Genomic DNA, 14,642 nt, shown 5'->3' with positions numbered 1-14,642 from the left:
CTTGTTGCAACGTGTCAGTTTGAGTAATATTATTTGGGTCTTTCGGTAAAGTCACGTAGATAGCTTCAAAGAAAATGACAAAAAATAACAAAAAACTACGACGTTTTTATTATTTTTTCGTTATTTTCTTTGAACCTATCTACGTGACTTTACCGAAAGACCCAAAGAATAAGAATTCCTGCAGTCACGAAAGCTTTAAGTGAAGGTGTGAGTAATTTTTGAAGACACTACACAAGGATCTCCCGTATTTCCTGCACACACTGTAGGAGCAAGGGCTGTTAGCTCCCCAAAGACAAAGATCCCCCGTATAGCCTGCACAGACTGTAGGAGCAAGTGCTGTTAGCGAGCACCTATAAAGGCCGACACAGCAGACGAGGGGGTGGGTGGCCAGCACCACGCCCGGTCTCCCCAGTGACGATGTTTACACACCGCACCAGGTACCCATTTTCGGCTGAGTCGACCTAGGGGAGGCCCATGACCAATTCAGATAATCGTCACCTGTGTTGGCAGGAATTGAACTCGGGTCGCCAGGTTCGTAGCGCAGCGCGCTAACCGCTACACCACCGCTCCCCACCACGGGCACATACACTCACAGATACATGCTTGACACATGCGCCCACACACGCACACCCACACAAAGGCCAGCGACCCATAACACCATCGCTAACCCAACCCACACGTCGCAGGGCTCGCCTCACACCACTCGCTTCAAAGCAACCCCTCCCCCCTCTCGCCTCCTTCTCCTCATCCTCTTCCTCCTCATCCCGCCGCGACGGCCAGGGATGGGAGGGCACGGAGTCGGCAGATGAGCTGACAAGTGGAAGGCGAACCGTCCTCCCACGGCCACCGATGTGTCAAGAGTAACGATCCAGCAAAGAAAGCCGTTTAATTTGGGCGAGCGAGAGAGAGAGAAAAAATGTACGACTCGTTCTGTACAGACAGAGAGGCAACAGTAAAAAAGAAAATTTTGCTGCGATTCCTCTCGCTCCGTCAAGAAAAATGTTCCTTTCTCAACGCGTGCTCAAGCACATCCGTGTGTGTACGCTGCTTAATAAAGATGAATTGCGTCCCATCCCCCCGCCTCCTCTTCCTCCGTCTTGACTTCAAAAATAACCCCCCTCCCTGCCCCCCCCCTAAAGAGCGACGAAGCGGGGTGAGTGAAACTGTGAGCGATTCGCAAACGTGTCGCCAAAGACGCGTCCGGGTGATTCTCTGAGAGCGTCATCGTCGCTGCTGCTGCTGCAATTGCCCAATTTGACGCGAATAAGATTATACCGTATTTTGTAATTGCTTTTGATTAGGTTCTTCATAAAATCCCTATTATGAACGAATGCCATTTTTTTCCTTTCACATTTTCCTTGAGTGTGTTCTCTAATTTTTAGATATTTTTTTTATACGTGTCTTGATTTTGTAGGTAGGACTACCTTAGTTTAATTTATACTGTAAAGTATTGTGATGACCTCTTTAGCGGGGGCGAGTTCTGACTCCAAAAAGACATTGAATCAATGAATTAATAGTTTTGTATGTGTATATTAGAAAAACAAACAAACCTCACCGCCATCGCAGAAACGGGCTATGTTCAGCAGAATGTATTGTAACTTCTCAAGAAAATTGCGGCAGAGAGGGACAAAGAGAGAGAGAGAGAAGGAATCCCATTAAGTGAAAGGATTCCACAATTGCAACCGAATAAATAAATCATCTCGGAGTTTCCGCGCGACAACACGTGGCGCTTAGTGGGCCTTGCAGTGTCCCGTGCGAGTAAAACACATCGCACCCCCCAGGCGCATCAACATCTCCCCCCCCCACTCTGCTTAGGAGCGCTCCGATCGCCCGGTGGCATTGAGAACGGCCCCTATTGTCACATGAAAGCGGCGATGGCGCTGGAAAGGCCACGGGGCAGTGTTAAGGACTTGGTGGCTTCCGTGGCGTTGTTACTACCCGCTCACGACTCTGAGTTGTTCATACTCTTTGGTTCTTACCGAAAGAACCAAAAAGTATGAATTCCTGCAGTCACGAAAGCTTCAAATCAAGATTGAACCGCCTCTACGGGGAGGATTTCCACACAACTCAGACGTGACTTCAGCCGAGAAGATGGATGCAAAATTTGTAAATCTTTGGAAGGACGTTGATCAACCAGGTAAAGTGTTAAGCTGTTGTGTTGGCCGACTCTCTGAGTTGCATTATATTTCTAAGTTTGCTAAGTTTTATCTTTTTTCTTTTTCTCTCGATCACCTTGTTCGATCTGTGAATTTCACCCCCACCCTCTCGCCCATTACGGATTAGCCGAGGTTTGCCGAGCTCTGCGATCTTACATTGACTTGCAAATTCCATCCATTGCCCCGCCCACTTACCCTTGGGTTGTACCCATCTCAAACCTGTATAACCTTTGTCTGCAGTAGCTCTCCCGCTACATTCTTTCCTGTCTCAGCAGTGCGCCTGCTGTATTGTTTCACCTGAAGACGATTGCTTGTGTTGTGATCGATTGATGCTCCTGTTGTTGTGGAGTGACTCATGCAGCCAGCTATGGCTGCAGGGTTTTGGTAGTACATGTTGTTTATGCCATTTATTGTGAAAATTCCGTCACAGTTCCTATGATTGCTTTTTCATTGCTTTCATGGCTTTATTTTGGTGATTTCGAAAAGTGTATTGGTTTAGCCATGTTTGTTTGTTGTAGTACAGAGTTAGACTGATGGCCTTAATCTAAGTTGTCTTGTGGTTGTTGTTGTTTGACTTGCATCCCACTGGGATGTTTGCACACAGCGTTGGTGTACGGTGCTTTTTCTGCAATATTTTGCTGTCTTTTCTTGGATTTTCTGTTTGCACTTAGTCACATATTCACTTTAAGATGTTTTTTGTTTGTTGCGGTTGCACCCGATTCAAGAGCCGAATGGCTCACAGGGCTATACCTAATAAATGAACTTGAACTTGATCTATTAGTTATTTTTCGATTTAAAGCTTTCGTGACTGCAGGGATTCATATTCTTGCATCTTTCGGTAAAGTCACGTAGAAGGGAAATAATAAAATAATAAAAATAAAACATACTAAAATTCTCACGACGTTTCGGCCACAACACAGTTATTTTTCTATCTACGTGACTTTACCGAAAGAACCAAAGAGTATTGTTACGTCAAGTTCAGTGGTGATAGCGCCAGAGTAGGGGGGTGGGGGGCGCTGGGCTAACCATCACAAGCGGTGTTTACGATTACAGCCGGGGCGATTATTCGTTCAATCGAGTCGGTCAATCAGCAAAAAAAATATATATAATCGATATTTTTTTTTCCCTGGTCGATTGCTTGGGCCACACACACATCGCTTGCTGCCACCTGAAGGCCGGAAACCCCCCTTCTTGCAAGACGTGCCCAGAGTGGCGCGACTGCTGCTGCTGATGATGATGATGCCGATGAGGTCACCGAACACTGCCATCACCCCACTTCCAGTGGCACGCACATGGGAATAGAGATGTAAGATTTCGATTTAAAGCTTTCGTGACTGCAGGGATTCATCTTCTTGGTTCTTTCGGTAAAGTCACGTAGAATGGAAATAATAAAATAATAAAAATAAAACATTAAATAATTCTCACGACGTTTCGGCCACAACGCAAGCAGCCGTCCTCAGGTGAAGAATACGTCTGTCGATTCAGACTCTGTCTTCTCGATTCAGATTCTGTCTTCTCGACAGACCTATTCTTCACCTGAGGACGGCTGCTTGCGTTGTGGCCGAAACGTCGTGAGAATTATTTTATAATGTTTTATTATTTATTATTTTATTATTTCCATTCTACGTGACTTTACCGAAAGAACCAAGAAGAGGTGTGAGACTTTATATTACAAAGATTAGATTAGTCGAATAATGGAACTGATCATCGGTCGAGTGACCGATGGCTTAAAAAAATCGGAGAGCACACCTCCACAGAAAATAGCAGTGGAGCGGTTTCATGAGATATATGATCGTGCCTTATTCTTTTAAAATCAATAGCAGCTCGCGTTAAATATAACGATGCTCTCTGTACGGTAGAAGTACATATAACATACAAAAACAAATAAAACAATTCCGTGCGGAACAAAACTCAATGTGGATATTAAACCAAAAAAATTACCAGGCAGCGTGAATAATGAGACATCACTTTCTCATTTTGTTCGGCTGATAATTACAGTTCTTCTCAAATACAACAACACAGTGGGACACAATTACATTACACGGACTTTTATACACCAGCAAAAAAGAGCAAGTCTCTGTGTGCATGTACAGTATAATTATACGTAACAATAATAATAATAATTTACAACCCCTTTGTTAATCCACCACTGGATGAAGGCTTTCCTAATGCTGTGTCAATTATGGGGGTTGTTTGACCATACTTCACATTGTGGAGCCATTCAGGTTGTTGAAGGGGGGGGGGGGAGGTAGGGGGCGTGGGGTAGGGGGGAGTAGGGGAGGGAGTACCTGGTGCGGTGTGTAAATATCAGCACTGGGGAGACAAACGCGGCCGGGCGTGGTGCTGGTCACTCACTCCCTCGTGTGACATGCCGGCCTTCATAGGCCTTTGCTTACAGCACTTGCCCCAACGGTCTGTTTAAGGCTACACGGGGGATTTTTTTCTTTGTTGGGGGATGTGGGTGGTGGGAGAGGGGTCCAGGATCGGTCCAGGGTCCAGGACCGGTTTAGATATCATTCTCCAATGACTTTAATCTTGGCCAAGAATTTAAATAATGTCGCCGGCTTCATAGCGCAGTGGCTACCACTACAACAGATGACATTCAGTATACAACTGCAATTTAAACGCAATTCATGAAACTGTAAAAAAAATTGTTTACCTACCTTCCCATCCCCACTTTTGTAGTCGTATTTATTCTGTAAATGCATTTTAATAACGATAATGCTGCATACATCGACTTAACTGCCTAGGGCTGTCATCGCCCTTCAAAACAAACGGCTCTCTCTCAAGCCAATCACGCTTGTGAAATTAGTGTCTCCAGTTTGTGGCAAGATCATCATTCGGTAGGAATTTAATGCCATTTCCTTTTGTGAGGGGTTTCCCACCCCCAACCCCCCCGCCCACCCCTTCCCCCCTCAATGTTTCCAAAAGCTGGCCGACAAATCCACGACGAGAGGATTAACAAAAAGACACGGCAAGCCAAATGTCATCAATACCGATTCAGAGAGAGAGAGAAAGGTTACAATGCGATTCGCGGTAGCAAACAAAAAAAAAACCATTCGCATCTCCGGCCAAAACATCAGAGCTTGTTTGTACGTTTTCTCACTTGCAATATTTATGAAAGCTTGTTAATTCAAACCTGCAGAGCAATATAATTCCAATAAGCTTCGGTGCATATATATATAATGTATACAACTGATGACATTGCACGTGTCGCATGCTGATAATGAACACACGCATTTTTTTTGGATGTGCTGCGATGAAAAAATCCTTATTGAACCCTAGATTGATATGGGTATATATATATGTTGCGGTAGGCAGAGGTGTTAATTATTAATTCTATCACAGCTGCGAAAGAGAACACTGTGGACTCTGTTCCCCGCTTGACGAGATTTTCGCAATCTGGGTCGCAATTACTGTTACGGCGTTTGTACAATCCCAACGGGCAGAGCGCACCCACGTACAAAAAAAGTGCTCCCAACGCGTTTAGGTCCAACAACCACCATCTGGGATTTTTAAAAATATAAATGTATACGATTCGCTTTTTTAATTGCTGAAAATAACCACACAAATTATTTTGGGATGTACATTCCATTCCAGTGGAATGTGTTAATGTCTACAAGTGGAATTTTTTTTATTCCACTGGCAGATTTGCTCACGGTAATATGCATGTGGTTACACATTTGATAGAGGCCCTCAGTTAAATACATCGGGAGAAATTGCGGAGAAAAATAAGCACGTGATTTCAAAGCCTCCACACGTCCATCCCACCCGTCTTAACACAAGCTTTAAATGTTTCAACTCTCTCCCAATATTCATAATAATTATCATGTCAACTTTGAATGCGCTGCACGGCAATCGCTCACTCGTGAAGAGAGAGGGAAATGAATCCGAGGTGCAAGGAGGTAACCAGCCAGTGCCAGATTCTTTCCTCCAAGCTCTGCAGTCCTCCATATATTAAGGTGTTATCGGCCAATTAACGAGTGTTTATACATGAGGGAAGACACCGGGCACGTGGAGAAAACCCACAGGGTGTGAGGTGGTAATCATGCAGATGGAACAGGTGGAGTCCACATTTTGCTGTACTACCGTCTCCTGGAAAGCCAGGGTATGGCACCTTCTTGACACCCATGGGAAGGTTTTTTATTCACAACATCTGTGTGTGATCCACCAATCCTCACCTCCTCCACTGCTGGATGATGGGTGTGCCATGGGTCTCACAATATTCAATCGCCCGATGAGAATAAACGGGCGATTGAATATCAGAGGGCCATCTGTAAGTGGGTCGCCATGTATAGATGAATTACACACACACAACCCCGCGAGATGTATTCCCAATTTTCGGACTTTTCTAAAAAGTGTGAAAATTGGGCCAAGGCACGAGATTTTAGACGGATCCGAAAATATGATGTTATAGCAAGATGTCGCAGGAAATGTCACTCTATAAGAAGTCACTCTTGTGCCTTTCCCGCCAAAACCTGTATCACGCAGCATCTGGTGACGTCACTCGGGTTAACGCGACGTTGTATTAATTATTCACGTAATGTCAATCTCCCAAAAACATGGAAATCCAAATTGTTTTAAAATCATAAACCTACCTCTCTCTCACACACACACAGATTCACGTTGAAGAAGGGCCAATGCCTGAATCGTCAGCTCCTAAGAAATCTCCATGTTATGAGGCAGTGTTAATGATAAATGCAGAGCGTTTTAGTGAAGTATGTATGTTGAACTTCTTTCACACTGTACATAGCAAAACTGCGATAATCTGAGGTGTGTGCCTATGCATGCACGAAGAATCTGGTTCCTTAATTATAAATATATTTAGTATTTAATCCAAACCACTAACACGTGTCTTTCCATAATGTAGTTTTTTTGGGGGTTCGATCGCGTAAATATAAATGTGCCGTTAAACCCGCCACCACCCGACACATTCAATAAGCAAGGTTTGTCACGTAAACAGAACATAACCAATTCGCTATGAGTACAGCACACCGGTGTGTTGGAGAGCAAATCCACAACATCTACAATTGTGAAAGCCTACGTGTTAAACTGACGTGCCTTTCCAGAGCCACAATCTGTAGCAGGCAGACACATCTGTGAAGGTGAACCAGGACTCGGAGCAGATTGTTGCCTTCAATGTAATAATTATCCTGTGTGCCAAGATTTTGCAATCCGAGTCAATTAATATTTCTATTGCTACACAATATAGACATAACAGGTCATAACATCTGTTGCGTTGGGTCAAAATGACTAATATCTACATTTTTACTGCTTAAAAGTGATAAACCTTTCAGCCATTAAACTGGCAGACACGCTCCGTATGCGTATACGTGCGTGTATACGATTATACGACAACAGCAGCCGCTGTTCACCACTAAGTGGTGGATATGTCACCACGGCGCCTGTGCCAGGCTAGGTGTACTCTGAGGCCGTCACGTGAAGTGCGGAAGGCTCGTTGCTGGCAGGAGGTCACGGGACAGACCCGGGTGTTAAGGGCCGACCGAGATGACTGGCAGATGCACGACCTGCCTGCTTCCCAATGGGCCAACATCAAAATACACGCACACACGCATTCTCGCTGCAGTTTGGAGATTGCCTTAAAACATCAGCCGATGGTATGTTTTGACGTCGTACGGCGGTGTTAATGCCGAATGTGTAGAGCTGTATTGAAATGCGTGTCTGAGCGTCGACCGCCGATGTCGCCCATTATTTATTTACAAACCACGCACTCGTCTTTGCACAGCCAAATTACGCAGGATACAAAAAACCCAAACATAAAAAATGTGTTTTTTTTAAGTATCAACAATCTTGAAGGAAAATTAAGGCTCTGTGCACTGGACCAGTGGAAAACATTACAATAATATTATATGCAAAACATCACACGAAAAAAGTCACGAGGAAAAAAATATATAAAAATAGTAACAATAATTACAATGTAAATTAACGACCCAGGAACACCTCACAGAGTTCCCCAAGACCCGTGTTCAGGAGGGTCCTGGATTGGGAATGTTTGGCCGATCCCAACGATAACCATGTGTGACCTTAAAATTGAAATGCAAATATAAAATAGGCGAGACGCTTCAGGCAATGGGGCCCTCCCCCTAACACAAATGGGCCAGAGGTAAGCGTTGACAAGAGCTGGGAGGCTGCACCTAACAAACGTTGAGTGTTTTGGCTTCACGTGGGGAGGAGACTTGAGAAACTCCGGAGAAATCCCACACACAGGAGGGCCACCTCGCAGCCCTGACCCGCCACCCCTGCTCCTACAACTCCCGGCAAAGCCCAGGTCCCCACCCGTACGAAGCCCGAAGCAGGCTCAAAAATCCACTGCTCAGCATTCCACACCCGACGAGCTCTGGAGCACTCGTGGCGACTTGCGTCAAGGAGGCGTTGGACGTGCCGTGCGATACCGCGGCGTTCAGAACGGGACGCTTTCCGCACGTCGCCGGACGCGGTTATAGCACGAGCTCTTATCGCCGGCGATGGGGCGAGTTGCGGGCCAGAATATTTACGGCCGCGATTTGCGCCACGTGCAAGAGGGGATGCGCCAACCTCCCCAGGTGGCAGCAGCGTGACTAACGGCCCCGCGGGCGGGCGGGCAGAAACAGAACGCCACCACACGCTCGGGGGGCAGGGGAAACACCGAAAAAACAAACCGCGATATAATAATTATTGTTAAATAAAATCTTAAGTCGCTCAAGGTGAAAGAAACGCTCGCTGAGGCGAGGCGATTCAAGCGAGGGGGGGGGGGGTGGCGGTCGTGTTGGCGAGCGAGCGCCGTGCCCGTCGCTCTCACCAGGATGAGGGCGATCACGGAGAAGGTGTAGTAGACGGAATCCCTGCAGATGGGCCACCACGTGAGGCACACCACCTGCAAGGAAGCGGGCGCGACAAATTAACAGGCCACCCCCCCCCCTCAACCACCCCCACTCCGTTTACGCCTCCTCTTTGACTTTGTGGCCTAAAACTTTACGACGGCCACACGGTCGCCTCTTTCGAGGCGGTAGTCTGGACAAGGCTGGGAGGATTGTGTGCGCGTCGCGGTGGACACGCGCACGGGCTTTAGTTGGCGAGTTGGTTCGTTAAGTCTTGGAGCCAGCTGGCCAGGATTGGGCAAGGCTCGGCCCACTTGTCACGCAGGGGTTCGTAGCACCGAGCACAAACCCGTCTTGCTCATCACGTGCACAGGTCATCAGCTGGGTTGCCAACTCTGTGCCAAAGCCATCGGTTTGGAAATCACTCGCCACCGGGGGGGGCACGCGCTTCACCGTTCCGCGGAGAGATCGCGGCTGACGGCGAATGACGATGACAGTGACGTTGATGAAGATGATGATGACGGTGATGGTGATGATGATGACGGTGATGGTAACGATGATGATGGTGACGATGACAAAGGTGAAGACGATGAGAGCGACGGTGATGATGATGATGGTGATGATGACGGTGATGATGACGGTGATGATGACGGTGATGGTGAAGATGATGATGGTGATGACGATGACTGTGAAGGTGACAACGATGATGTTGACGACGATACCGGTGAAGATGATGAGAGCGACGGTGATGACGACGGTGACCGTGATGACGATGACGATGGCGAGGACAGCAGGGCGGAGACGAGACTACGGGCGGCGTGCAGGGGGGGGGGGGGGGCAGGGTGCCCACCTGGCCTGCAAAGATCCCGCAGACGCCGACGATGCAGAGGATGTTGAAGACGGCCGAGCCCACGATGGTGCCAACGCCCACGTCACCCTTGGTGATGAACACACCTGGGGGTGGGGGGGCGGTGGGGGCAGTCGTTTGACGAGCGGTCAGGTTAATGGCGGATTGATGGTCCAGCACTCACCGATTCACTCCGTTCCCTCACCGGCGGTCAGTCACCTCCGTATCGCTCTTTGATGGCTTCGAGCACGGTTATTTGTTCCAGTGCGCCTCCAATCAGCAAGGTTGGCTACGTACGGTGCGAAAGAAGTTCAACGTACGTACACACAGCTTCACTCGTCGATTTCCTGCACCCACGTGGAGGATTCTTGTTTACCAGACACATTCCACAACCACTAGGCTGCAGGTTAAAGTGTATTGGATTTGTTACACGGCTTATTGCCCCTTTATCCAGCTGCCTGGCTGTTTTACAAGGGAGATTCGTGGTGCGTGAGCACAGCAGCAGCAGCAACAAAACAAAAGTGACAAAAACAGAACTATTGTAGAGAACAACTCGGAGGGGACCTTACGGAACATCGCACAACCAACAAACGAGACATTTAACGGCCGCAAACAGAACACACGAGAATAAGCAAAACAACTGTGGAAATATATTCCGAGAGCAAGTAGAAAAAGTTAGGTGCAGGTGCAAGTAAGTCCTATATTTTACTACTACTACTACGGTACTATTTATTACTATTTCTATTTTACCAGGTAATGCACATTGAGCTGTATAGCGCTTTGTGAGAAGCGACCTGGCCACAAATGAAAGCTCAACGAAGTGGCTTGTCACGTGGAAATGTATAGCAGCAAAATACTCTAAATGCGTGATGTTGATTCGAAATGTGCAGGGAAAATCCGGAGGACCCGGAGAAAAATCCACCAGACCACGAGGAGATAGAGACACGCAAACTCCAAATATACAGCAGGCATAAGGGTCTGGATCGGACCCGCGACCTCCTGTATACCAGGCGAGGTAGTTAACATCTTGCCAACGCGTCTAACAGTGGCAGGTAACAACCACAACTCGCTTGCTCACCCACTCCATTATTCACCCAATCACCCACTCAACCATCATCACCAGATGATTTTAAGTATGAGGTAAATAGCTTTGTCTCAAAGGAAGTCTTCCCATCCCTTTTGGTGGTGTACGTTTTTTGGCTTTCATCAACTAAACCCAACAGAGAAAAATCTATAATTATGACCTGAGAAATTGTACCCGTTCGCTCAGTTATTCTTTTAAACTGGTGCCCAATTTCATATGGGAGGGTTTTTTTGTTTTGTTTTATTTGAAGTTTCCACAACATATTATTTGTGCCTCCGAAAAGTTCCACGAACTGGTTTATTTTCCCTGGCTTCTAAATTCCCGAGGGTTTAAATTAAACTCTGTGGAATCCAGAAACCGTCATGAACAAACGACGGACACTGCCACAACTGCCCCCCCCCCCACCACCGTCAGCCGTAACTCGCAATGCTGACGGCAAAAACATTGTTGTTGGTGGTGGTGGCGGCGGCGATAAGTACAGCGCGCACCTCATTATTTCGCGGGTTGACAGTTGCAGGTCACGTTCAGTTTGGGAGGTGGCTGATGCAGAAAATACGTGGAGGCGAAGTTAAGTGGGTCAGGCCTGGATAGGGCAGTTAATACAAGTATACAGACATTATGAGTGCTCTGCAGGGCCTGAATTGACACAATCTGTGACCTCAATCGTGGCACGTTGCAGATATTTTGAGGCTGCACTTTTCTTTCACCGCAACCAACCGAGATCAAAAAGAATCAATACGTCATTGTGACCAAAGCCGTTGGTGTCAAGACCTCTCACGGGAGACACGCAGACTTCCAAGATCGTGCCCCGATAGTCCCATCCCCACCATCTGTGCTGAGACTCGCACAGAGACCCACAGAATCACACAGAGATCCATAGACTCACAGAGACCCACAGAATCACACAGAGATCCATAGCCTCACATAGAGAACTAGAGACTCACACAGAGACCCAGAGCCTCACAAGAGACCCAGAGCCTCACACAGAAACCCACAGCCTCACACAGAAACCCACAGACTCACACAGAGACCCAGAGACTCACATAGAGAACCACAGACTCACATAGAGAACCACAGACTTATGAAGAGACCTATAGATCTACTCTAACAGTATCGCACCAACCCGAGATATTAATGTTTTTATATTTACAATGACTTTGTGCTGTTCACCTTTTGGAGTTATCTGGCCTAACACTGATGAAAGAAGGCCATAAAAGAGGCGGTCTCTGTTGTAGGTCAAAAGATAATGCATATATGACACTGTGTAAAATGTATTTATTTATTTTTGTTCCTGTGTAGTAAGTGTTATTTCCCAATTGCTTATGCCTCAAAAATACAGAAAATGGCTATTATTCCCCACAAACTTTGCTTTTGTGACCAGGACAGTGATATTTTTAAATTTACACATTTTCCAGAACATTCCAGATAGATTCAGTGCCGAGTAAACTTGGAGTAACTTCTAGAACATTCTAGAACTTTCCAGTAATATAAATAGTAGTACAAGTCTAGTTCCAGCTGCCTAAGTGGATACATATCTGCATTCTTCTGAGATGGCATCAAGATGCATAAGTAATTACGAAATAACACTTACTACCCAGGAACAAAAATTGTGTTGCATAGTGTTATCAGAGCATGTTTGTTTGCATGTTTTACCACAAGCATGATGTGTGAGGTTAATGCAGACCTGATGATGCCTTGTGATGGTTGTTTGAACATCTTAACACCTCTTGTATTATCGCTAGCAAGAGTACAGCATATTATATTTTTTCATCACGGTAAGGTAGGCTTAATTATTTGTGTGCATAGGTTGGCCAGAAGTCAGTACGTTGAGGTGCTGAGATCCAGGTTTCTAAACTATACACTATTTATTTATTTTATCAGATAAGGCCCACTGAGCTATGTAGCTCTTTTTCAGAAGTGACCTGGCCACAAATGATAGCTCAACGAAGTGGCTTATCGTGTGGAAATTTATAGCAGCCAAATATCTAAACACGTGTTTCTAAATGTGGAGGGAAAAACCGGAGGACCCGAAGAAAAATCCACACAACCATGGAGAGAGAAAACACGCAAACTCCAAATATACAGCAGGCGTCAGGGTCGGGATCAAACCCACGACCTCCTGCATACCGGGCGAGGGGGTTAACATCTCAACTTCAGCCACTTGTTACGAAACTGGGCCCTTGGGAATGGCGAGTTGATGGTCTCAGTCCAACAATCGCACAACACACACACACAATTGAAAAAACACCCATCGCTTTCAAGTTAGTTTTGCACTTAACGTATCTACATTCCAACTCCGAGAATAAAACACGTCTGTTTTGACTGCTGAGCGGGGGAAAAAACCTCCCCAAAGAAAACAATCTCATAGCAGAGTGTACAGCAGGATATAGAAAGGCCACGGAGAAATAACTTTTAGAAGTCCTGTGAAAAAACTCTAGCGCGGGGTTCCTCCGGCACTTGGGCATGCTGAGATTCACCCACCTGCATGATACCGTGCGTGGAATCGTGGTAACCAGAGGCGGCCGGCAATATATTTAAAATATTCTTGACATGCATCCGAGGCGATTAAACATCGTTCATAGGCCTGTTTAATGCTGTTCATTCTTTTGCTTTGCTTATAACAAAAATATTGGAATTAAATTAGGGTAGAATGGTTGGGGCAATGCGGCTTATCACCATGGCGTTGTTAAGAAGTCAAGGTGCAGCCCTAAAATGTCCTGCTCAGTCCACTGCTGCCGGAAGGGCCTCATCCACTATAAAGGAGCTCTCGACGGCCTTCCCCCCCAAGGTGGCATTTTGGCCTCCTCTTCCAGGCTGGCCAGGCGTCTTGTAAGAGGTAAGAGAACCCACACTTAACCCCACCCACAACTTAACCCCACCACGAAAACACGTGCCCATTGATTCAACTGCAACTCCGGGAGATCGAACCATCGTGCCCGTCAATCGCAAGTGCGGCGTGCTAACTATTGCAATAGCAGCAGTGTCACACGGTGCTGGATTGTTGTTTCTTTTAAGCACTTTTGTCCAAAGTCCTGAGCCTGGCTCACAACCTATGAATTGCAACCAATGATTATGCCCTACGAATTACGACCCACGAATTACGACCTACAAATCACGACCCTACGAATTAAGACCCATGAATTACGACCCACAATTTTTACGACCCACGAATCACGACCCGCGGAATCACGACCCGCGGAATCACGACCTACAAATCACGACCCTACGAATTAAGACCCATGAATTACGACCCACAATTTTTACGACCCACGAATCACGACCCGCGGAATCACGACCGTGGGCAATAGCCGCGATCGCGAGCAGATACCGATTATGGACGTGAAGAGCTCCGGCGCCGAGCTCCCGGCCGCCATGAAGGTGGCGCCAGCCACGTCCTCGTCCAAGTGCAGGCGCTGGCGGGCGGGAGGGGGTGGTGGTGGTGGGGGGGGTACAAGGTTATGGTGCCGCGTGGGGCGATGCATTATTAACGACTCCTTCAAGGTCGTCGCGGCACAACGCGGGAGGGCGGACGGCCGGGCTGCCACCTTTTCCTGCGCACGTCACCACCGGCGAGCGAGCGCCACGCGCGAGTGCACGGAGGTGGAGGAGATGGGGGGGGTGCGAATGCCACGCGCCGTGGGTGACACGCGGGTCGCGTGCGTGGATTAACGATCTACGCAGGAGGGTCAGGGGATGGGCCAGCAGATTAATTTAACTGTGCTAGCGTCAGAAGTCCG

The 14,642-nt window shown here is 47.1% G+C and overlaps 1 protein-coding gene across 1 annotated transcript in view; it reads right to left on the bottom strand.

Annotated features, from left to right (window-relative positions):
• The window catches only part of LOC144937132 (sodium/potassium/calcium exchanger 3-like), a 134,440-nt gene that overhangs the window by 53,442 nt on the left and 66,356 nt on the right, over positions 1–14,642 (bottom strand). The window contains exons 5-7 of the mRNA XM_078864425.1: positions 14,234–14,318; positions 9,825–9,928; positions 8,956–9,030 (exon numbers count right to left, since the gene is read on the bottom strand). Coding sequence (XP_078720551.1) covers positions 8,956–9,030; positions 9,825–9,928; positions 14,234–14,318 — 264 coding nt within the window. The remainder of the gene's footprint in view (positions 1–8,955; positions 9,031–9,824; positions 9,929–14,233; positions 14,319–14,642) is intronic.

This window comes from Lampetra fluviatilis, chromosome 18, assembly GCF_964198595.1.
Source record: "Lampetra fluviatilis chromosome 18, kcLamFluv1.1, whole genome shotgun sequence".
NCBI classification, from domain to species: Eukaryota; Metazoa; Chordata; class Hyperoartia; order Petromyzontiformes; family Petromyzontidae; genus Lampetra; species Lampetra fluviatilis.
Note: the sequence above shows the minus strand (reverse complement) of the source record. Positions and strands in the feature narration are given on the sequence as shown.